General features: G+C 36.2%; 3 protein-coding genes across 3 annotated transcripts; 2 read left to right on the forward strand and 1 right to left on the reverse strand.

Moving 5' to 3' along the window:
- Positions 1-3,315: 3,315 nt before the first annotated feature.
- On the forward strand, positions 3,316-7,732 carry LOC141648213 (peptidyl-prolyl cis-trans isomerase FKBP12). The gene is made up of 6 exons (XM_074456721.1): positions 3,316-3,915; positions 4,571-4,604; positions 5,717-5,778; positions 6,547-6,599; positions 7,444-7,567; positions 7,602-7,732. The coding sequence occupies exons 1-5, from the start codon at positions 3,828-3,830 to the stop codon at positions 7,543-7,545; spliced, it is 339 nt and encodes a 112-aa protein (XP_074312822.1). The 5' UTR covers positions 3,316-3,827; the 3' UTR covers positions 7,546-7,567; positions 7,602-7,732.
- Positions 7,733-13,746: 6,014 nt separating this feature from the next.
- On the forward strand, positions 13,747-17,942 carry LOC141648214 (transcription factor bHLH143-like). The gene is made up of 4 exons (XM_074456724.1): positions 13,747-13,930; positions 14,999-15,697; positions 15,825-15,982; positions 16,072-17,942. Exon 4 carries the CDS (start codon positions 16,087-16,089, stop codon positions 17,173-17,175), a length of 1,089 nt encoding a protein of 362 aa, XP_074312825.1. The 5' UTR covers positions 13,747-13,930; positions 14,999-15,697; positions 15,825-15,982; positions 16,072-16,086; the 3' UTR covers positions 17,176-17,942.
- Positions 17,943-20,562: 2,620 nt separating this feature from the next.
- On the reverse strand, positions 20,563-24,419 carry LOC141648215 (root phototropism protein 3-like). The gene is made up of 6 exons (XM_074456725.1): positions 24,095-24,419; positions 23,840-23,909; positions 22,758-23,189; positions 22,335-22,671; positions 21,693-22,240; positions 20,563-21,567 (listed from the first exon to the last, which is right to left on the reverse strand). Exons 1-6 carry the CDS (start codon positions 24,205-24,207, stop codon positions 21,013-21,015), a joined length of 2,055 nt encoding a protein of 684 aa, XP_074312826.1. The 5' UTR covers positions 24,208-24,419; the 3' UTR covers positions 20,563-21,012.

Here is a 24,419-nt window from a genome sequence, read left to right on the forward strand (position 1 = left end):
TAATTGATTAATTACTGATCAGAATTAGTTAATCAGTCTTGCAAACGAGGATTTTCACAGACCGGGTTAAGACTATTATAGGCTGCGACAATTGAATAGACTGACTTAGTGATAACGATCACATTTTAAGTTTAGATCTAAAGGACATAATAGAATTGACCGATCTTACGGCCTTAAACAATCTAAAGCTCAATAGATGAATTAATCTCACCACTGGATGTCTGACTTAGTGAACCCGATCCCTAGACTTTTTAATATTATTGAATTTGTCTTTATTATATTTACAATTAGTTATAGCTAAATAAACCACTTTTCAAGAAAACTGCTACTTTAAGATAGACTTAAATATTAGCAAACTGAATAGTTACGCCTTCCTATGGATTCGACCCTTTCTTGCCATTGGCTACCAGTTAGTAGTAATTTAGGATTATTTTGATATAAGTCATACGACTTTAGCCTTATCAATAGTGACCCTCTCACAAAAGTAAAGTGGGAGGGCAAGTTGGGGTATCTATTTCCCACCCACTTGCACTACTCATTTTCATTTGTGACAGGGACGTCTATAACTATAGACGTATAATGCCCGTCTATAATAAGAATATGTGTATTCATGGTCCTAATACTTAAAATTCCTGCAAAAATGAGTTATTAAGGACAAAACTCTTAAAATTCCTCAAAGCATGAACAAATTCGTCAAAGCATAAACATTTGTTAAACCAAGTCAACAAATATTTGATAAATGACTTGAATATAGTTAAACCAAGGCATTAACAACATAAGAACTTAATACAGTAATAGTTAATTAGAAAACATCGTCCAATTTCTCAACTCGCAGTTTAATCATATCATGACCAATTAAGAATAAAAGATTAAATTTCAAGCAAAATCTGTAATTTCAATTAACCCAAATCTGTAATCAATTAACCCAAAATTTGTAATTGTCATTCACATAAAAAAAATTACCTGAAAGAGGTTGCTACTCTGGTGACATCGATTACTGTTCTGATGATCGGTGCTGATAAACGAAAGAGAAGATGAAATAATAGTTTGATGTTTACAACTCAATACTTTAGGTTAAAGTTTGGCACGAAAAAAACAGCGGCAAATTTTTGGCACAAAGCTTCTAGGAAACGTGAATTAGCATTGAACGTGGGTATTTGTTTAATTAGGAAGTACAAAGTATGTTTAGGGCCCATTATTAGAGCGAATTGTTTATTTAATAAAAAGATAGAGACCGGTTTTATTTAGAACACATTTGTTATCAATCTCTATGAAACCATTTTTGTATAATTAATGGTTTCTTATAATAAGACCTCGGTTTGAAAATCAAACCAGTGTGTTATTAGTGATTCCTTTGCCCACTTTTGTAGTAGTGAGAGGAAGAGGAATGGTAGACCACCAGTAATTATCCATCCAAAAATAACAGAATTAAGGAGATGGGCGTTGCCAGCATAAGTTAGGGAGTGATTAGCTCAATACATGACAGTTTTCTGAATTCTAGTTATTAGAGGATCAAACAGCACATAAGAGATCCTGAAAGTGGATAGAGGGATACCAAGATACTTGAAAGGGAATTGACCCTGAGAAAAAACTGTATCCCGAAGTATGAATGGAATAACCTCAGAAGATACTCCTCCAAAATAGATGTTTGTCTTATCAACATTTGCATAGAGCCCTGAAAGCTTAGCAAAGTGTTCTTTCATAGCCAGAACAGAAGGGACATCTCCCATAACAAATATCATCAAATCATCCACAAAGATCAGATGATTAAGATGAAGCTTGCTGCATTTAGGGTGAAAGGACACATTTTGTTTAAATCAAAGAACTCTAAGATACCTTGAGAGGATCTCCATACTCAACACAAAGAGGTAGGGGAGAGAGGGTCTCCTTGCCTAATTCCACTTTGTCCTTGAAAAAACCAGAAATACCTCTATTTAATTTGAAAGAGTACCGAGTGTTTGTAATACAACCCATAAACCATTTAGAGAAGAGAGGAGAAAAACCTAAACTATCAAGCATTTTAGCCAAGAAGTCCCACTGAATGGAATCAAAGGCCTTTCTTATATCCACCTTTATTAAGCATCTAGGGGAAATATTTTGTCTATTATACCCTTTAACTAAGGATTGAGACAACATTATGTTCTCAAAGATACTTCTCCCCTTCACAAAAGCAGCTTACTCATTACCAATGATAGAAGGGAGGATTGTTTGTAGTCTATTAGCTAAAATCTTGCTCACTGTTTTATATAAGACAGTGTAGCAGGAGATTGACCTATAGTCCAAACAGAATCAGCTGTAGCCAGCCGTAGTCGGTTTAGGCGTGTGATAGCAGATCGGGTCGAGATCAATCAACTGGGATCGGCTCGCCACACACGTGTTCTCTTACGTAGGACACGGAATGGAAGAAATAGTAGGACCGACTTTCAGACTTAGACAAGGAACGGCCGAGGCCTTCTTAGGAATTAGAGAAATGAGAGTAGAGTTTGCTTGTTTAGCCATGCTACCTGTTCTGAAAAAACTGAGGACATCAACACAAAAGTGCTTCTCAATAATACCCCAGACAGATTTAAAAAACCCTGATGAGAAACCATCCACTCCAGGATTACTATTAGATTTAATACTAAAGAAGGCTGCCTTTATTTCCAAAGCGGTAATCTCTTTAATCAGATGGGCAACATCATTATGTGAGAGACAATGACCTTTGCCAATGTAGTTAAAATCCAGGTCATGAACTTCAACTTTCCGACCTAAGAGAACAATATAATAATTTTGGAAAGCCATACTAACATTGTCCAGACCTTGATGAAAAATGACATCCTTGTCCTTGATATTGCCAATATTTTGTTGATGTTTTCTATCTGCAATCTAATCCTTTCATTATTAAAAAGTAATAGTCATTTCATCAAAGAAAAAAAATTCAATAAACTCTTAATTAAAGTAAAATTATAAAAATGAGTGAATTAGGTAAAAAAATTATACCAACAAATGAGAAAAGGAAGGAACTTAAATTTAGTTAATGAAGGAGAAGTTCTTCAATCTTCCTTACAACACAAAATCATCAACTAACTAATTTGTGGAGTAATTAACTAATTAAGCTAAAACAAGGGAAAGATTAAAACTTGATTAAGGAAGGGTTTTTCTAACGTGTGCCCTAAGGGACACATTAATAACCTAAATATGGTAATATTTACAAGAGATTCTCACTATTTATAGTAAAAATGAGTTTATACTTGAATATTTGATGAGAATCTCTTGCAAATATTACCATATTTAGGTTATTAATGTGTGCCCTTAGGGCACACGTTAGAAAAACCCATATATAGTATTCTAGTACTTAGGGTCTTAAGCAAAGGGAGCTTTGGAAATCTCGCTACAGATACTGTTAGTCGGGCGCCGACCCATGTTCCGGTGCCGAGTACATCTCTCAAATTGGGCGAAAATATTCAATGTATTTTTTCCAGCTGGTAGGCTGGCCGCCGGTCCGTGTTCCGGCTGGGAGTGCATCTCTCAAATTGAGCGAAAATATTCAATGTGTTGTCCCAACCGCTAGGTCGGCCGCCAGTCGTGTCTCGGCGCCGAATATCCCCGTAGGCCAATCGAAACCCACTCATATCTCAAGCTAGGAATTTTGGGCCGTCCAATAACAAGACCATAGTGATCCGGTCCAATTTCATCTCTTAACAAATCCGAACCGGAAACTGCCGGTCATCACCTCTAATCCTCTATCACTCTACTTAACATCATCAATCAATCAACATAGTAAAATACATAAACAAAACCTAGCCGAAAAACCCTAGAAATTCAAAATCAATTTGGGGAAAATTACTATGGGATTTGAGAAGGAAATCTTGAGGCCCGGTAATGGCCCTAAACCTACCCGCGGTCAATTGGTCACCGTTCATTGTACTGGTTTCGGTAAATTTCTCTCTTTCCCTAATTTCCCCAATTTTGAAATGTAATTTCTGTTTAGTTTCGAATTTATTGATACTTGCATTATTTTTTTATTATTAGTAATATATTCTGTTTAAATGAGGTTTAATTTAACATGCAGCTTAATCAATGCTGTTGATTTGATTTAATTTGAGCTAATCATTAGAAATTGGATTTAGGAAATCACAAATTGTGGTGAACAAATTGTTAGCTGTTTGATCGTCATATGGTGTCTTGTAGTTCGTAATGTACAGTTAAACTGATTGCTTTGTAATTTCGGTGGATCGATCATTTGTTTACCTTTGATCAAAGTTAAATAAGTGATTGGGACGGAGGAAGTATTTGCGAAGCAATACGAACGAATTATTAGGTTTTTGATTGTCATATGGTGTCTTGTAGTTCAGAATGTACAGTTAAACTGATTACTTTATAATTTTGATGCATCGATCATTTGTTTACCTTTGATCAAAGTTAAATAAGTGATTGAGGCGGAGGGAGTATTTGAGAAACAATACAATCTTTAAGTTAGAGTTAGCTAACTAACTTGAGTATTTGATGTATCATCTTATTGGTTTGGAATTGTGTTGTTATTGACATTTGTTGGTTAGTGATGCTCACGGAGTGTGTTGGATTGATGTAGGTAAAGATGGGGACCTTTCGAAGAAGTTCTGGAGGTATGATGACGATGATTTAGTTTGTTTCATTGATTTTGTTGAGCGGTGTTTTCGTTTTCTATTGAGCCAACGATTCACTATTCGTTGGTTTATATAAGGAATTTAGGATGAAGTAGAGCAAAATGACTTGTTAAACTGTCGCGATATTTTTTCTGTAAAGTAGCTATAATTTGATAGAAGTATAATAGTGGAAGCAACTTGCGATTATGGTCTGCGGAGAGTCTTTTTCTGTTGTTGTCAAAGGAACAAGGCTACTTATGTTTGACCTTTACATTACTAACCCAAGGAGCCTTCAGCACTGCGGTTATTTTGTAATCGTCTTGACTTTCAATATTTTTTGGAGGCAATATATTTATGGGTATTGCTCTTTCATGTATGATTTACTCAATCATCTACATGAATTACCATTTTACCCTTTTACACTTACATGCTACTGGAGTAAAGCATAATGGCTTACTAAAGTGGCTGCACTTCTTTCTCTTGTGAAGTAGCAGTCTTTCGATGCAGTTCTCGACGTAATTTTCATCTTGGGTCATTCGGAAACAGCCTCTTTGTGTTTCTAACATAAGGGTAAGGCTGCGTACATCCGACCCCCCTTACCCCGCAATTTGCGGGAGCCATTGAGGCACTGGGGTAATGTTGTTGTTGTTGTTGTACACTTGCATGCTACTGGGAAAGTGATGGAGTTCTTAGCAAGGTAACAAATTGCAAGAAAAATAAATTTTACAAGATGATGATATGCTATGAGAACCTTCCGTCGTGCACAACAAATTTTCAATTGAATCTAATAAAAATATTAAAACCCTAATTAAGATAAAACTGATGAATTCAATTAATCCACCAAAAATACTACTTATAATTTATTGATAGAACGGGTTGTTAATTGTTCGATATGAAAATTTGTATTCATAATTGAAAATTTTGAAGGAAATTTGATTAAGTTTGGGGAGAACGAGAAGAGAGAAAAATTTGGCTATTCGGTTGAGAGGAAGGGTAGTGTTTGGAAACATTATGAAAAAAGTCCATGATAGAGCAACTATGTAAATTATTTGAGCTCTGCTGTTAGTATAATGGTTTACTCATAATTTCTCTCTTTTTTTCTTATATTTCAGTACCAAGGATCCTGGGCAGGAGCCCTTTTCATTCAACATTGGCCTGGGCAAAGTTATAAAAGGTATTGTAAACTTTTGTTTGAAATTTCCGCTTCACTTTTGTGATTCTTCTGAATGAGTATTCTGAAGGTGCATAATATTGTCGACATTTCACTAATAATCCTGGTCTTTTTAGGGTTTATATTATGATTTTGTGCATATTATCGTGTGTTTTTTTGTCGGTCTTCTTGCTAACAACATTTAAGTAAACTAGCCCCAAAAGCTTTCATTCAGTGCAATTGGCTTTTAGCCTTAATTTCAATGACAATAATTCTTATAAAAATCATGGAAAAATTATTGGAAATTTTCTATTTGGAGAAACATGAAAAAAAAATTATGGGGCTAAGTTGCTCCCATAAAAACTGAAGGAGGTTAATTGCAGATATAAGCAAACTTATGGAGGTAATTCGCCACTTCCCCGCTTATTTTTTTTATATGCAGGGTTGGTGTAGTTATCACAATGATCAATCCCTCAAGAAATTTTATGATTGTCTGGCTCATGCATTCGTGTAATTATTTAGAAAGTACTCCGTAGAATTCGATTGAAATGGAGGCTATGCTTGCAAATTAATTGACTGAGTCTGCATATTTGTCATGTATGAATGCTTTTATCTTACATGTCATTAGGTGATCAAATATCCGTCTATTGGATCTGAGACAGGTTATAGGTTTTATTTTGTTGATCATTTGATTAGTTGTGTTGCTGTAATCCTTGTTCATCTAATTGGTTAACTTTCTGTAATTGCTGGTTAATCTTGTTATTTAATTATCTATGTATTATGATTCTGTAGGCTGGGATGAAGGTGTGTTGGGAATGCAGCTTGGTGAAATTGCTCGACTAACTGTAAGCACTTACTTTTCCTCTGTTGCATTGTTTTCATTGGATGTAGTCTTACCCTGTACCACTAAAACCCAATATGCCTGTATTTGTAAAGCGCAAAGCTGTTAGATTGTGATTTACCCCTTATCCCTATACTGAATTCATGAACTGACTCCTCCTTTGAACTTAGCTAGATATTTACATTTGGAGGTAGAGATCTCCAATGATTGTCGACCCATGTTATTAGCAATGGCCAAAACAAAACCCAAATTCATCTTGACCAACAATCCCAAATCAATGTGGAGTTGTGGAGTGTGCACCCATCTTTGAATCTGACATTACAAGCAGCTCAAATTGATACACGTGATTCATTTTGTTTTTGCAACAGTCTTGACTAATAGCTGTGATTTTGGGTTACCACAGTTGCATGGTGCTAAAGTTTTGTAACTTCAACGTTTTAGGATCCTGTATGTTCAGTTTGCTTGTTTTGAATTTTTAATAGTACATGGTGACGGTCAGCTGAGGCAGTTCTTTTTTTTTTTTTTTTTTTTTTTTTTTTTTTTTTTGCAATTTATTTATGAGCCAATAGAGCCATCTAGAAACAGCCAACGCTGGTTTAGGACTTTCAAGTTCTGCTCTATAGGTTGATGTCCCACTTTAATAGTTGGTATTAGTTCGCGATAACGAAACATGAAAATTGAAAAAGATTACCATGGAGCAGCATCTAAATCTATGCTCAAAACTCACTATCACTATCTTTCATGAATATAACCCTAAACCAAATAGTTCTAGTATTGTCTTATGTTTATTAATATCTTAGCTAGTGGGACTGTAAGACCAATTGCTTAATTATATTGGTACTTTGCAGTGCTCCCCAGACTATGCTTATGGCGCTGGAGGATTTCCAGCTTGGGGAATACAACCCAACTCAAGGTTGGTGTTTGAGATCGAGGTGTTGTCAGCTCGCTAATCAGCTGTGCAGATTGTTAAAACTTTGCTTTTTTTTTTTTTTTTGCCAAGATAAAGCTTTGCTAGTGAACTATGAATAAAGTGTATTAACTATTTCACCTTTTCGAACTTCTGGTTGTGTTCGCTTTATATGTATCGACATTGAGGCTCTTAATCCTTGACGATGTTACAAAAGTGGCGTACTTTTTGTCGTTCAGACCTATTTCCATCGGACTTTGTAGCGTTTTTTTTTTTTGGTAGGAAGGAAACCGCATTGGCTCAAATACAATGTTGTAGACTTATTGACGGTTTTGGGCGAGGGTCTTGTGATCTTGTCCCTTTGAGTACCTCTAAGACTTCATCAGTTATAATTTTTAGTGGATTTGAAAGAGAATGTTTTAGATCGACTTTATGCAGAGTGGAGGTTGTTGGGCTTCCTGACAAAATGATGAGCAAGATGGGCTAGATCTTGTAATGAGCTCCCTGTGAATCTAAATTTTATCTTCCCCTCCTGTAATCCTCCTGTCATCCATGTATTTTGAATATTATTAACAAACCCTTTCATCTTAAAAAATACTCGTATTGAATTTATTGGGGGAATTAACAAAGAAATTTTGATCAAGAAACTTCCAAGGGAAACTAAACTTGTTAAAGAGATATAAGAAAGAAAATTATTGTTGTCAAAAAAAAAAAAAAAAAAAAAATTTATACTTAAAATAACATATTTCTTCCATCCGGTCATTTGTTTACCTATTTTATTTATTGGTGTCTCAGTCATTTGTTTACCTTTGATCATTGGCATAACCAATTTGTCCACCTGTCACTCAACAAAGTAGTTTCTATTTTGGATTTTAAATTTGTGTCCATTTCTTCATCTATTTTCACCGTCTTGTTTGAATCGGTTAACGAACAATGCCACCTTTGCTCTACAAAAATACACATTAAACTCATACCCTCTCCATACCAGACTAATGGTAACATTGATCGTTTTGCCACTATTCATGGTTGTAGGAATTTTCGATATTATTCTTAATCTATAAGACAAAATATAGTCATGTGAGATCTTGTTTGATTTATCTTCATGAATGCTATAAGAATATCAAATTTTTATAATTTTTAATAATGCGTAACAAAATATATTTACGTTGCAAAACGTGTCTCGACAAGTGTGAAAAAGTCAATGTTACCATTGGTGTGGTATGGATGGAGTATTTTCTTAGAAATCGAAAATACCTACTGTAGTAGTTTTGCTTTATAAGCTGAACAATAGTAATTTGCTAATACGAGTATATACTTAATTATATATACTAAATTAAAGTAAATTGTAAATTTTAGAATACTTGAAAATAAAAACATGATTTGAGTTTTTTTTAGTGAGTCACCAAGGTGATTTGGATGCTGATCGGATTTGAATCCGGGTCTTGAGCACCCATTACCTCTCGTAGTCTCGTTACTTTACAAACTACGGTAGTTGACATCTGTATCATGATTGATGTAGTAACGATACTCATTTTAGCAAAAGAAAAAGGAAAATCATCAAAAATATATACTTTATCATCATAGCTAGTAAGATTATTTAGTGTGTGTGTGTAAAATAATGATGATTGTTCATTGTAGTACTCCACGAGGTGGTTGATGAAAAAATTCCCACCTCACGCATGTTATTAATAAATAAACGCATGGATGTTGATTAGCCAAACTTTACGTAAATTTATAGTATTAATTATAGTGTGAACATTTGAAATTAGAGAATAATTAAACCCACAATTTGACTATAAAAAATGATTTTATTATCATCACATATTCACATCAAGGAAGGGGCCTCCTTAATTTATGGCTTTATTAGAAATTGTGGGACATGTTTATGTCACCAAAATGCTAGACCTTATAATGTGACAAATGAAATAGCCAAGCTAATGTGATGTTTGTTTCCTCCATTTACAAGCAATATATGCCTAATTACGCTAAGCATGTTGTTGTTGATAATTATTTAGTTTGATCAAGATTATGTACCGTTGTTATTATATTCCGTTCTTACTCCTTTCTAAAGCAGGTTTAAACTCACGGTTTTACAATTATATATTTTTAACATATTTCAGCTAGGTTAGATCTTGTTGTGCGGAAATGTCGATACCTTTTGTTGGGTCTTTGCTGCATTGGTGACCACTGTAACACCCCCTCATACCAAGGTACCTTACCAGGACTACTCTAGCATGAAAGACTGTTATCATCTCGGTTGCCCGAGGTTAGTACATATCAAAAGCAACAATCCACACACATTTATTAAAGTACGAGAGTTATAAAAGTTACATTGTCTCAAAATCCAACAAAAGTAATATCCAAATGCTAGCAACTACAAAACGACAACTAAGACTCTTGACAGTGATAACTAATCCAACGTGGTGACTCTCCCATGACTGCCCCAAGCTCAACAAACGCATCACCTGTCACAATTTCCTCATCATCCCCGAATGGATCACCACAGATTTTACAAAACACAACGGGGGGTCAGTTACTGCATAATTAAAATAAGACAAGTGAATAAAGCAACCAGCTGATCATCCTCCAACCTCAGTCTCCCGATCTCACACACAGTAACCGACTACACACCGAATTGTGTAGCCCTGCCAGATTACCCATCGCAACAGGTAATCCTCGCCGCCTGTGGGGGACCGCAGCCAATCCCCACCTTAATCCCGCTCATCAACGAGCGATAACCCTGTCCCTTAATGTGCGCATCCCCTCCCCTGACGGGTTCCACGGAGGGCGAACTAGGGCGTGAAGCCACTCCCGCAAGTGACTCCACCACAATCATCACAACATCATCATAACCACCACACCACCACCGCATCAACACTCCGATGATCAGCAGACAACAATCATACACAATACACAAAACATCTTAAATCAATTAGACAGAACTGAGTAGGAAAACCCTACCTTATCACAACAGCAAGGAATGCGAGCAAGCAATCTAGAACGGCCCCTCTACGAAGTCTCCGCCTAATATCAATAATCACATAACACAATCACTATATGCAAATCTCATTTCCCCCAATTCATAATCAAAGACAAACCCTAAAATATAAATCAGTGAATATGAAGATGGGGACTTACCGACGATGAATCAAAAGGAATGAATGCAATTGCTATGATCACCCACACACAAAGATAGATTCAGAGATGATTAGAGCGTCGTCGAATGTTTTAGATTTTGTAAAACGTAATTAGAAACTGTTTAGTGAATTATATATCGCCCTAAGCATCTCCAAATCAAACCGCATAAATAATACCCGTCAGACCGGATACTCGGTCGAGTATAGAGTATACTCGGTCGAGTACCCTCTACTCGGTCGAGTATTCCGCATACTCGGTCGAGTGTTCCTGGGCAGTAGGCAAACAGGATACACGAAACACTTTACTCGACCGAGTAGGCCATACTCGGTCGAGTACCAGCCTATAAAATCCGTAGTATTACAACCACGATCTATAATAGTATGATATTGTCCGCTCCGAGCCAAACCCTCACGGATTTACTCCCGGACTCCTTCTCAAAAGGCCTCCATGAAGCCTTAGCCAACCTCGTCGTGTCGGGTTGCTGACGGTCTTCTCTTAGACGGCCTTGTCTCAACATTGTGAGACACATGTTGCCTTCAAGAACATATTAACTCTCCCTCGAGTTATAGGAGTTCCACGCCTTACAACGTACCTTACCTTCAAATCTTGACTCGATACTTCTTCTTGTGTCTAGTTTAAGTCGAACCTTGTACTCTGATACCACTCGTTGTGCGGAAGCGTCGATACTTTCTAGTGGACTTTTGGTGCATCGGTGTCCACAATTCATAATATTACGATATTGTCTACTTTGGGGTCCATCCCTCGCGGATTTACTCTTAGGCTCCCAACACGTAAAGTTATTGAAGGATAATACATAAATTGAGTTTAAAAGACATTTACATAAGTATTTTTTTGTTGTTAATTTGTTATTATATTCCATTCTTCTCCTTTTAAAGACATGTTTAAACTCGCGGTTTTACAATGAAAGATTTTACATATTTCAAGTAGCTTAGAGCAATTTGTAAAGTTATGAAAGTTAAATACATACTACAATTCTACAAATGAAGTACGGGGTATAAAACAAGTTTAAATTAGTCCTTTCTCGTAGTTGAGTGACAAAGAAATCCCGCAACCATTATCTTTTTATCAGGTGCGGCATTGAGTTAACCCATTGGCCCGTCCATCTGTTTTGCTATTGAATTTGCAAAAATGAGAGTAAATAATACTCCCTAGTTTTTCTTATTCACTATATTTTCCCTATTTCCTTATTCGGCTTATTCGTTTTATTTCCTATTTTTTTTTTTTTTGGTTGATTTATGTGGTCAAATTCACTTTTTTATTTTTTATGCAAAAAAAAAAGGGAAAGAATATAATGAATATGAGGGAGTACCATATTAATAACTATATACTTTGTTATTTTATATTGTATGCTAATGATGTATAAATCCACATCGGATGGACTGGTTTCCACATGAACGGAGTCAAATGGTCGTGAAACCTTATCATGTTTAAGCACGAGCTACAGTTTAAGGAATGAGTATCTTTGCTATTTTTTTGACTTTGAGCAAAACATTTTTTTAATAAATAAAAGATAGTGGCATAAAATTTGGAAATGTGATAGTTGTTTCGTTCCACTTTGTAAAAGTAATTGAATATGAGGAAGAAGCATCTATAAAAATAATAATTTTTTTACACATTTTATTGCATCAATTTACCAATGTGGTTAATTTTAATTTGGGACATTCTCAAACACAAATGCATACTCGGTAAGTTTTTAGTTTAATGTAGGTCTGATAGTCTATAAGTATATTTCACCTAATATTTGATAGTCTTGAAAAAAAAAAACACTACTGATTTGGCTTATGTGCCATAAATCCATAATTACGGCATGGAATTATGACTATTATGATTTCACATTCAATCTACCTAGAGAAAGTTCTTATGGTAAGAAAGTTGTTCCGGAGAGATGATATTTTCAGTCTCTTATAAAAGTGATTATAACCGTTATTTTCGACTCTAACTATGAAAGAAATAAACTCAAAATTTGTCCTACCATAAGGCCATAACTTGACTAAGGTCCTATTTTTTTGGATTTAATTTCAGCTCATTTAAGTTCAGTTCAGTTCATTTCAGTTCAGTTTAATTCAGTTCAGTTCAACTCTTCTATTCACAAATTAACTCTTACTTCAATTCAGATCAGTTCAGCTCAGACAGTTTCAGTAAAAAAAGAACAAAGTCTAAATTACATTCAGTACCCTAATTTTTATTCTCCAATCATCGATAAGGATACTCAGTCAAGAATATATTCATACTATCCCTAAAAAATAATATATATATCCATGCGAAATACCTCGATAGGATTCTCATAATCTAAATAATAACACATATACAATGAAACACACGAAAACTCGTTTTTATTGTAAGAAATACATAAAAGCAAGTATAATATACTCTTTCCATTCTAGTCATTGATTACTATTACTATTTTAAGGTGTCTCATTTATTTGTTTACCTTTCTCTATCGAGATTGTCTTTTACAAGTTTTTTTGATCACACATATCCATAATGATCCACAAGTCATTCAATAACAGTAAGCGTAAGTGATACCCTCCCATTTCCTTGATAATTGCCAAAATCGAAGATATACAAATGATCGGAACAGAGAAAATGTTGGAGAACAAGAATTCGAATCTACTCCCTTTATACCAGACCAAAGGTAACACTTACTATAAACGGACGTACCACACCAAAGGTAACATTCCTTAATTGGCCCACAACATTACCAAGTTATCCTTATACCCATTTGATATTTACACAAAATGTCATTACATACCTCACCTACTAACCCACAATTAAACCCACAATTACATACCCCACCTATTTTTTTCCTCTTTACCCTTACTTTTTCCATATTTTCTTAAATACTCCACTTTTCCTTAAGTTAACTTTGGTGTGGTATGGAGTATGACTTATTATCGGGGATCCGGTCTCAACCCCTAGAAACACTATTCACTTAGCACCACATACTTTATTGCATGCGCATGCTAATCAAAGTTACCCGAGCGGCTGACTTTTTTTAACCAATTACCTTTATCATAAAAGTGTCAAGGGTAGGATTAGTAATTAAACACCAATACTTAACCCACAAGAATTAAAAAATCTCTATAAATCCATCATTCTCCCATTTCGCCAAATTTTGACTGTTGTACTATCAATTTCTCTCTCTATTTCCCAAATTTTCTCCTCAAATCTCCCCATTTTCTTACATCAACCCATTATATATTTCTTCCTAATCTTTAATTTGATCACTGTTTTACTCCAAAAATTCCAACTTTTGGAAGAATTATTGGGTATGTTCTCTAAAACTTGTAACTTTTTACTAATTTGTTTTTACCTTGTTATTGCATATGTTGTTATGAATTGTGTGTTTTTAGAACATTAAGTTTAGTCTTGTGTAAGACGGTTTTACACAAAGGTTGTGTAAAATGGAACCAAATTACATGAAAATCATGCCCATTTTAGTGTAAAAGAAGTTACTAAAGAACCCGTTTTACAATATACTTGGGTAAGACCGCCTTTCACGAGTATTTGTGGTAATTTTAAGTGTAGTTTGGTATAATTGTCTTATTTCAGTTGGTATGCTTGATTGCTTATCAAATTAATTTAATTAAGGGTATACAACCAACCAGTGGTTTGTATTTAAGCAACTAAAAGAGGAAATAAATAGTTAATATATGCATTAATTACATTGATTTATGTATAATTTACTCTCTAATTTCTAAATTAATACCAAATATAGAAGGATATTAAATTAATAGTGAGGGTTATTGTTAGATGGCCGCGAAATAAAATGTGAAATGTAGACCATTAAGAGGAAATGGACCATCCATTTATTTTAGGAAATGGAAATTTTTTTTCTTTTAGGAAATAGAGAGGATCGTAATTGCAAATATACATGTTGAGGAGGAAGGGTTTCAATACTAAATTGTTTAATCAGGTGGTAATGAGGTATCTAGAAATCATTCAAGAAAAGCTAAAAAGTGTGTCATTTAGATAATTAGGCTCATAGTTTTGTGGGTCGGTTTTAAAATTTCGGCTTCATTAATAAGTTTATGTGATTTTTTGGTGTATGGTGTGTATCAGACTCTCAGTGTATGTAATCTTGTAGTTCATTGGTTGACAAATGGTGATCTTGAGACTGTTTTTGTTTCGGAATATTATTTTTTCCCCTTGGTAGTTCAGAGTGGTTAAAAGGTTGCGTATATTTGACTTCCGAATATGTTACTAGACAAGTAGACAACCACTAGTGGAATCTTTAACCCGAATGTGTTGCTTTTGTTCTGTGTCTCTATTTTTTTTCTTATGTCGCTATAAGTGATTTTTTTCTGATGGTGATTGTTCTATCCTTCGTCTTGCAGGAACTTCACGAGTTTGATGCCATTGTAAACTACAAACTAAAGATAGGGAAGAAACAGCATGTGTTGTTTTTGTTCTTCAATTGACGTGTTCCGTAATATCATATCTTTGAACTTGTACTGTAGGGTTATTTTGTAAACCATCCGCATTTGCTATTGTCGGTTTAAATCTCAAATCAAACATTTTTCAATCTTCTTAAACAATGGGTTCCAACTACGTTGCCACCGTTCCTTGGTTTTGGTACATCATCATCTAGGTTTCGCCAAAGCCATAGTCGTTTATACTCTAGTAATCTAGCTTTCTTCATTCTCTAGTATTTCTTCATCCACTCTTTATTTCCCTTCATTCCATTACTTTAGTTTACCTCAGTTTTATTAGAATACCGACAACTCTTTTTTTTAGTATAACTCAGTTTCTGTTTCTTATCCTTCCTCGTGGCTTGAGTATTACTCACTTTCTGTTTTTTATACTACCCTCTTCGATTCTTATCCTTATTGCTTTGTTAGTATTCACCCTTCCTCGTGGCTTGAGTATTGTCTAAGTTTTTAGATTATTATTTGAAAGAGATTATAGTAGTTATGGTGTGCCAAGGATCAAGTCAAACAAGATTTCGGGCATTGAAACATGAAAATGGGATGGCTGGAAAATCAACCATTATAGTTAGAGTTATAGCTTGCTTTCAACCTATGCCGGACTGCCAGGTATTTGCCAACTTTCTTTACATCTATTCGTAGAACCTTCAATTATAGCATGCAAGTTTATAAGTCGTAATGGTGATTAAGAATAATTTGGTGACGCAATTGCTTTTTTTGTTCTTTGTTTTTGCAGGCTGAATATTTCCGTCATTTGCTTAAACCTGTAACGTAGATTTCGGTGTGTAGTTTGCATTGTTTTTGCTCGGTTGGATAGGATTTCTTTTTTTATTTCTACATTGTAATTTCTGGAGAAGACCTGGATAGATCTTATTGAAGTTATCTATAATATTGGTAAGTTGTCTCAAAACTTGTTCTCTCCATGAATTACAAGAGCAGGAATTGTTTGTCACATTCTAAGGTTTCTTCTTTTCTGACATCAGGTGACTGTGTCAGTTATGTTCGAGACGAGCGGCTCTTGGCCGAGTCAGCTGCACTCCTCTTTGGAGATGATTGCTCCTGTTAATATCAGGCAACACGAGATATTGCCTTCGTCTGTAAGCCCGTGCAGGGTAAATCACAATTCGGGTTTCAATGAATTTGGAACCCCTGGATGGCCGGAGAAAGGCCTTGCCATCAACGGCATTGGCTCGATTGGTAATTCTATGCTTTATTCTCCGCCCGAACTTTGTATCCCACATTATTCTCCTCCGGAACAGATTTCTCCGGTTCCACGAGTTTGTGAGAAGCCGTGGACATACAAACTGCCTTGTCCCGAGGAGAGAAAGTTTCTTATCTTTGACCAATCCGGCAATGAAACAAGGCTAATGTTCAGTTCTTTATGTCCTGGACTGCAAAGCATGCCAGCTATGCACACTACGTGTCCTTTTTTTCCGGAAATGTCATTTTCTAAGCAATTTGATGCCAATAAACTGCTTCCTGAAAGACAAACGAGAAAAGCTGAACAATTGTGTAGTATGAAACCCGTTATTTACGAGGAATTCGGAGAGAATGAGATTTTGGATGAAGAATGCCGCGAAGACACAGAAGAAATAAATGCATTGCTTTACTCTGATGACGATGATGCTAGCCATGATGACGATGATTATGATGATGAGGATGACGATGAGGTGAGTAGTGGTCACTCTCCATTGATCGAGGATGGAGCTTGCAACAAGCAAGAGAAACAACAAGAATCGGATTTTGAAGATGATGTGGCCATTTCAAGTATTTCTTTGAAAAAACGTAAAACCCTTGACGGTGAGCGTGAACAGCAAAATTTAGCACCTGCAAAGATCCATTCTGGGGATTTCATCAGTGATTTATGCGAGGGGACGGGTCCTTCCATTGAAAGCAAAAGACCCAGAAAGACTAAAATTTACGAGACATTAAAAGTTCTTGAGAGCATACTTCCTGAACTGAAGAACAAGGATCCAGTAACGATTCTGGATGAAGCAATCTGTTACCTGAAATGCTTGAAGTACAATGCACAGTCCATGTCCATGGAAGATAGTGACAGCTCTGGTTGCTATGAACCGTTAAACTGAAGTCCGTTCTATTTCATCCCTACTCACCTAAACACTTCGCATTTGTCGCCTGTACAAGTTTCTATGATCACCCTATTCCCATCAAACAAAAAAAAAAAAAAAACAAAAAACGTCCATGTTTTTTTTCGTGATTTCCATTTTCATTCGGGTTGAACCGTTGAAGATTGTACATAATCGTCTAATAACAACTTTCCAAGGTTTTTCAAAGCGGTGATAGTTCCGCTTCCACGATGGCCGTGATTAGCTGACTGGCAATCATGAGACTGCCTTTTGGAGAAGCTGAAAAGTCACAGATTGGAACGCATGGGAAGGACTAGTAGTGCATGAAGAAGGTGCTGGACAATGAGAAAAAGGGGTCCCAAATGTTCCTGGAATTTTCAAGGGATGAGAATGAGACTCTCATAGTCTCATATGACTTAACTGCATGCGCATTTGGTATATTAAGGTCCCACTTTTTCACTCTTTTTTTTCTTTCTAGTCTTAAGCTTTTCGGTTTTTCTTTACAAGGGGCCCTGGTGTCACGGTCCGGTACCTGGCTTATCTGATGAGCCTTAGTTATCAAGGTCCCTAGCTCTTAATCCTGTCTTACTGATTGATTAAGTTGCTTTTATCCATGTACTTTGTGTGTGTTCTTGTTTATTATGACTTGATGCCTGTAATATATAAACGGGTTTTCCTTTAATCGCTTTTCGTAGTTTCTTTGTGTGTAATGTTCATGTAATGTAATGAAAACACTTCTTTTGTGTGATTTCTTTTATGCTTTAAAAGAGTTTGTCTCCAGTTACTGAGCTCAAAATGACGATTTCACGATCTAAACCGGTTTCAAGAGTCAATTCTCCGAAAATGAGCACGGTAAAACTGTGCATGCTCTAAGATTTGTGTGAATTTGTAGTGTCTTGCTTAAGACGGTCTTAACTTAAGACCTCTCATAACCTCCTTTTATTTCCACCTTTGTTTTAATCAGATGGGAGAACTGTCTTAAGTGAAGACCGTCTTAAACGAGAATTGGTGGTTAGAAATGTTGGTGTGTGTGGGTCCATATGGTTGTAAATGAATACAAAATGTATAATGAATACATTGAAGATGGTGGTGGCCAATATTAATGTACTGATGCACCAAACTGACCCACCTGCCTTACTTGCTGTGGTTTTCTGCATTTGAATGATTAGGTTCTTACCCTATAACATGCCTTCCATCTTTACCTCATGCTTGGGATAGATTTTCTGAATCTTTATGTCTCTTTTCAATCATTATGCAATTTTATCTGCCTATTAATTAACTAATTAATTTATTTATTTTTCATATATTGTTGTTTAAGACGGGAGTATCCGTCTGCTAAAACTATACGAAGTACTAAATTTTTACAAGGTATCTGCGTTAAATTTTCGTAAAGATGATTTGATGTTGCATTAAGCCATTAATTCTGATCGCCATTGTTGATGTGCACCGGGAAGATTTTTCTCAATTACTTCCGTTTGATTCTGACACCGTGTTGCTGCCTCATAAACGGCGCACCATAATATCGTCTGAAAACCGAAACAAAATTCATAAAATTTCAAACTTGTATGAATTTATATCACTTGTCGCGGCCTGAATCACTGTCCCTGAAGTGTAACCATTTCTGCGTCAATAAGATGGTCATGGTTACCTTCAAAACCTTTAATGCCGTCGATGATATCAGTAAGCATAGTATCTTAAAAGCCTTATAAAGTCTGTTTTTGTGGACTAAGAAAAAGGTTAGATTAGGTGTGGGTGATGGCAATAAGTGCAAAGGATTTGGCGTGATAAAATTTCACCAAAAAAAGTCTTATTTTAGCAAGTGACTGCAATTTTTTACAACTTTGCAAAAACCACTTTAATTGCCCCTTTAATTGAGTTTGCCTCTCAACTCAAGGGAATTATTATTCTTTTCTGCTAAACTTTCATCATGTCTCTAATAACCTGTTAAACAGTTCCTTCCATTAACTTTTTTCCTAAAGTTAATGCCACCTGAGTAAAAGGGAAATAGTCACTTTTTTTTACCTTTATTTATTTTTTCTTTTTAGGGACAAAGATGAATTATAGGTGGAGAACTGGATATGATATGTTTGACTGAACAATTCTTTCAGAAATCGTTAAATTCGGTCGTTTCTTTTTTAATTCTGTACTCCCTTCTTCCCGATCATTTATTTAACTTCTAATTCTTTGTGAGAAGTTTTTTAAATTAAAGGTAAATAGATGATTGGGACGGAGGGAGTAGAATCTTAGCCGAGCTAATACCTCAAATTAGCGTGTTAAAGACTTGAGTGTAAGTCCTGATGGAGTGAGTTGTCTGTTAAAACTGATGGTCTTCAGAAATCAGAATCCAGATGAACCAAATGTCTATTGACACAACACGACACTTCGAAACTTCATTTGACACCAAACACACGTAGTCGTATTTAACACTTCAATGCACACTCACAAGCTACATCTGCAAAAAACTGGCATGGCGCGACCCAAACCCAAATTAGACCTGAACAAAATAATCAAAAACTGACCTTAGACCCGAATTGATCTGTTACGACCGCAGTTCACCTGAACTTTGCTAGAGCAGATAACCAAAATGACTAATTTGAAATTATAACTAATAATAAAACTAAATAAGACCATGAGTCAAAAGGACTAGACTCGAATGACCCAACTCTTAACCACTGAACCTGAAAACATTCGTACTTGGTATGACCTAGCCCAATAGGATTTGTTCCTGACCTAAACGACCCCGTCTGCCAGGTCAAGTCGTAACCATGTAAATTATTGTGTCCTTAAAAAACAAAGAGAAGACCCATATGCAACTGGCAGCTGACAGCTCAAGATTGATCTTGACAGTCTGGTAGCTCTATGTATGCTTAATTAGGAAAGAGACCATAACTTCAATAGTCTTTCTATGCTCCACCTAACATAGGAACAAGAAAAAAAATAGTGGCCAAAAGACTGAATCACATGTAATGTATTAAGGTGCTGCCAAAGTAGCAGGAATTCAAAAAAACCAGAAGAATATGCTCATGTCTTGCAATGCTCATGATGTCAGATCTTAGGAAAATCTGTTAATTACCAAGGGAGTAAAGATGGTCATGGACCCACTGTTACTTGGATTTGTCTGACACTCTGACATGATCATATACCCTTTGTTTCTTACTCATAAGATCAGGACGAAGGGACGTGTACGACTGACAGTCGTCTGTCGGACTCTGCTGTTTCCAAGACTCTGATCTATGGTACTGGTTTTCTTGGTGAATAATGAATATGTGTCCTTTTGAAGGAATGTGGGCAGAATTTGCTGTAATGGGTCGTTTTGGTTAACTGCGGAAACTAGGATGAGACAGTCGTGGTCAATCGCTGAAGTTGGAGGTTCACGATTGAGCATTAGACAGTAAATTCTGATTTCCTGAGAGCAAATTGGAAGTGTAGTTTTATCAAGTCACATTATATGAATAAGAAGCCTACAATAATCAAATACTGTCATTCTAAACTTTTACACACAGACAATTCTTTATGCCCTTCTTCCGATCACCCTATTTTTTTTAATAAAAAGACTCCGAAAACAGAACATTTTGAATGAAACAAGAAAAAAGACGGAAACTTTGGTAGAAAAATGTGCACACTTTTGTCTAGGATCTAGATCTATGTTATTCTCAAGACCCCTTCGTCTCACTTTGCAATGCTTGTGTCCAGCACACGCACTTGAATATAGGTATAACATCGAAACATTTCATTTTCATCCATAACATGTGCATTTTCATAAAACGAGCCAATCCAACACTCAGACACGCAACCTGTATCATAAACTTCTAAAAAAAAAAATCAGAGTAGCACAGCTCAAGAAATGGAATTCCTCCATCTTCTAGGCGTTTTCCTTGTCTGATCAGGAGCCTGTTGATCAGAGCTATCGTCATTGTCTAAATTATTCATCTTTGCAAGTCTACTTAGCTTCTTCCAACCACTAGTCCAAGCCGAAGATGAATGATTTTTCGGTTTAGTCATCATTTTATCAAACTGCCTTTGTAAACTCTCCATCTCATTTTGGAGCTTAACATACTTAGTCTTGACAGTGTCTAACTCGAACTTGAGGGTATTTATGTCTTTCTTTGCAGTTGTCCATCCTTCTTGGAAAGACTGTGGGGTCCCTTCTAGCAGGCTTTTCCGGGTTGAAACCATCGGCTGGTAATGTTGATCTGGGGCCGGGTCTTTCAAAGAAGTGTTGGCTATTGCGTTGCTTATCTTGACCTGCTCCGAAAACAGGACTTGTACAACCACTCTTAATGGAAGACGCTCATTTTGAGCAGCGTGCATACAGGCATCGATTGAGAGCTTCTGACAGTCCATTACGCGACATAGCCTTTTCCTCTCGTGCTCCGACAGTGTAGGGTGTGCCTGCAGGTTTCATAAATTAGAGCTTTGATTATGAATGTATGATCCTTGAATGAACCCGATCCAAATAACTTGCAGATTCAGGAAGAGCCTCAGTCAGAAAGTTCAAGAAAGTAAAAGTTTCGTACCTTAAGATATGAATCAATTGCTCGGTAAAGCCCATCATCACAAGTTCTAGCAGATTCAGGAAGAGCCTCAGCCAGGACTTGAAACTTGGTAAGAGAAAGATTTCGATCCCGAGCAATCTCAGTAAGGTAACTATCAACAAGCCTAGCCACTCTCATCTTGGCATTTGAAGCATCCCCTCTTTGACTCTCGTCATACATACTTTTGTCCACGTATGCTTGCCTGCTCGGACTGGCACATTCAGTTTGTTCTTGCACTAGAAAATGCTCTAATAGCCGCTGAACCAAATCGACATCATAGAGAGTTTCGCTCTTATGGTAAGATGGTATAAGAAGGTCGGATAATGTTGCCTGCTCAAATTGCATTCCTACGCGTTTTTCCAGCTCAGTTACTAATGCTGGGGCTACTTTTAGCATGTTGGACATTCTGAGAAGCTTGAGAAGGAAACTGCAAGAGACGCAGTCTCGTTGTGGCGGGATTATGCTTATGAGGCTCTCTATGATCATTCTTTGATCCTTGGCTTTCATGGTTTCCTGATCTTCCTTGTTTCCTGATACACAAAAACTTCTGTAAAACGGTCTTCTGATACACAAAAATGTACGAGTCCTTTATGGTGAGACGGTCTCATAAAAGAGCTTATGTACCTGATATTACCATGTGGAGCCCGCCTTTCCAACTTCCGGCACCACTAATACTACTGCCACTAGTTTCTTTGCTGAAATTCCCGGTGTTGGTGAATTCATCCATCATGTTTCCTGCACTAGAATCCTTGGCTACTCCAGGTAACCACTTAGTCGCGTAATGCATAATTGAGGCACCAATTAAATCGAACCTCATCCCCTTTACTCTAATAGCAGTTATAACACGAACAAAATGATCAATCCTTAAGATCGATACATCTTCAAACCACCAATCAGGCGGCACTTGAACCGCCCTACTTGGGCTCATTTCCTTCATCTCGTTCCATCTAGGGCTCGCAACCTATACATACAAAAACTTTATATTAGACAAATGCAATGCTTCATAACTTCATTAACCTGGTTTTTAAAATTTCAGTTCTCACTAACCTTTACAGGTCTGCCAGTATAATTCCACTTGATGCCTTTAGGATTCGCGCAGGCTTTCCACGCAATGGACTCGCTACACCTCCGAACAATCTGGAGGTTTTCGGCCCATGGTGAGAGGTCCTCACAGCTCTTAAGCACGATAATTGAGTCTCTCCAAGACGAGAGGACGACATAGCTTAAGAAAGCTTCAGTTTTGAAGATGAGGTTACCTTCTTCTAGGTCTTCTGTCATTTCTAGATACTCTGCTGCACATCTTAGACCTGATATGTTTGCTGCTGTTAAATCGACAGCGATCCCATAACAGAATTTCGATGCTAGCTCGAATGATTCGGCCCCACCAGGGAGATCATCTAAGGATATCTTGTTTAAATCCCCATCATGGGTGTCATAGATGATTCTGCTCAGTTTCCCACATCTAGAGATTAAAGGATACTGTGTTGTATGCATCAAAAGGAGTAAATTAGTCAAGACTCCTAACAAAGATTCTTAGATGATTTCGCGTATACACATGTCTAAAACTCGACAATCTGACATGGGTATGAATATATGTATCATTTTTGTAAACATCATTTTTGCCAAAGTTATGAAGAATTTTCATAAATCCGTGTCAAATACTTTTAATCAAGTCTGAGCAATACGTATTAATAATATATTGTATGTCCTACTGCATGAATCTTGTGTTGCAGGTAAATGGCTTTGCTGATATCAACCAGGATGCAAAATCGATCATTCACTTACTTTACTAGTTTTATCTTGTCATTGTTTTTCTTAGTCACTGTCCTAGAAACCTTAATAGAATTACCTATGCTATAGCTAAGTCTATAACATAGATGGTAATCTTTCAATCTGACAAAAAAAAAAAACTATATTGTTCAAATTGTAAGAAGTATCTAACATGGGTACGCGTCCAGGCTAAAAAACACAAGTACAAGAAACATAGCCTAATAATTGCTCCATGAGTCCATGACACTAGAGGTGAAAATAAAAGAAGATTGTGAGAGGTCTTAAGTTAAGACGTTTTAAGCAAGACCAACTGATAAATGTAATTTATGTCTAAATTCTAAGAGAAAGAAGCTTCTTACCTTGTGCAAGTGGAAGCTAACTTCACCAATTTGAACCAAAAAATCACTTGGAATATCAGTTGCAACAAACCTTGATTTACACATCATAAAAATCCACAAAAAAAAAGTTAAATTTTTGTTCTTTCACTTATGCTAATGCTAATATACAAAACCAATTTCATACGTTTGTTCAGTATATGTGAGGGGTATTTTAAGCAAACGTATGGAATTGACCTGAACGGAAATAAAACAATCGAAAAACAAGTGAAGTAGTACCAAGAATGGCCTCTTTGTTCAAACCCATCAGTCTTAAGGCCATGTTTGGTTGCAGCAAGAGTTCCATTACCATACTCTCTTCCACCATTAGACTCACTCTCAGAGTCCCACATACTTAAAAAACAACTTTCACTCTAAATGAATAATGATTGATTATTTGTGTGTAGTTTTTGTTAGGAAAGTGATGGAAAATGCAGAGAATGAAGGTCAGAAATAATAAGCAAAGCTAGAGAAATGACATAAAATGGTAAATTCTACACATGGGCAATGTTTGGAGTTATCTTCATTAAAAGCTGTCGGTATCTATTACTAATTATCAATCAAC

Source organism: Silene latifolia, chromosome 3, assembly GCF_048544455.1.
Source record: "Silene latifolia isolate original U9 population chromosome 3, ASM4854445v1, whole genome shotgun sequence".
In the NCBI taxonomy this organism is placed as follows: Eukaryota; Viridiplantae; Streptophyta; class Magnoliopsida; order Caryophyllales; family Caryophyllaceae; genus Silene; species Silene latifolia.

Bases quoted from the DNA above. Each gene is read 5' to 3' on its own strand.
- LOC141648213 (XM_074456721.1), top strand. From the start codon at position 3,828: ATGGGATTTGAGAAGGAAATCTTGAGGCCCGGTAATGGCCCTAAACCT. The intron at 3,916-4,570 runs GTAAATTTCTCT...GGATTGATGTAG, and splicing joins CGTTCATTGTACTGGTTTCG to GTAAAGATGGGGACCTTTCG. The intron at 5,779-6,546 runs GTATTGTAAACT...ATGATTCTGTAG, and splicing joins CCTGGGCAAAGTTATAAAAG to GCTGGGATGAAGGTGTGTTG.
- LOC141648214 (XM_074456724.1), top strand. From the start codon at position 16,087: ATGTTCGAGACGAGCGGCTCTTGGCCGAGTCAGCTGCACTCCTCTTTG.
- LOC141648215 (XM_074456725.1), bottom strand. From the start codon at position 24,207: ATGTGGGACTCTGAGAGTGAGTCTAATGGTGGAAGAGAGTATGGTAAT. The intron at 22,672-22,757 runs GTTAGTGAGAAC...TTGTATGTATAG, and splicing joins ATACTGGCAGACCTGTAAAG to GTTGCGAGCCCTAGATGGAA. The intron at 21,568-21,692 runs GTACGAAACTTT...TGAAACCTGCAG, and splicing joins CAATTGATTCATATCTTAAG to GCACACCCTACACTGTCGGA.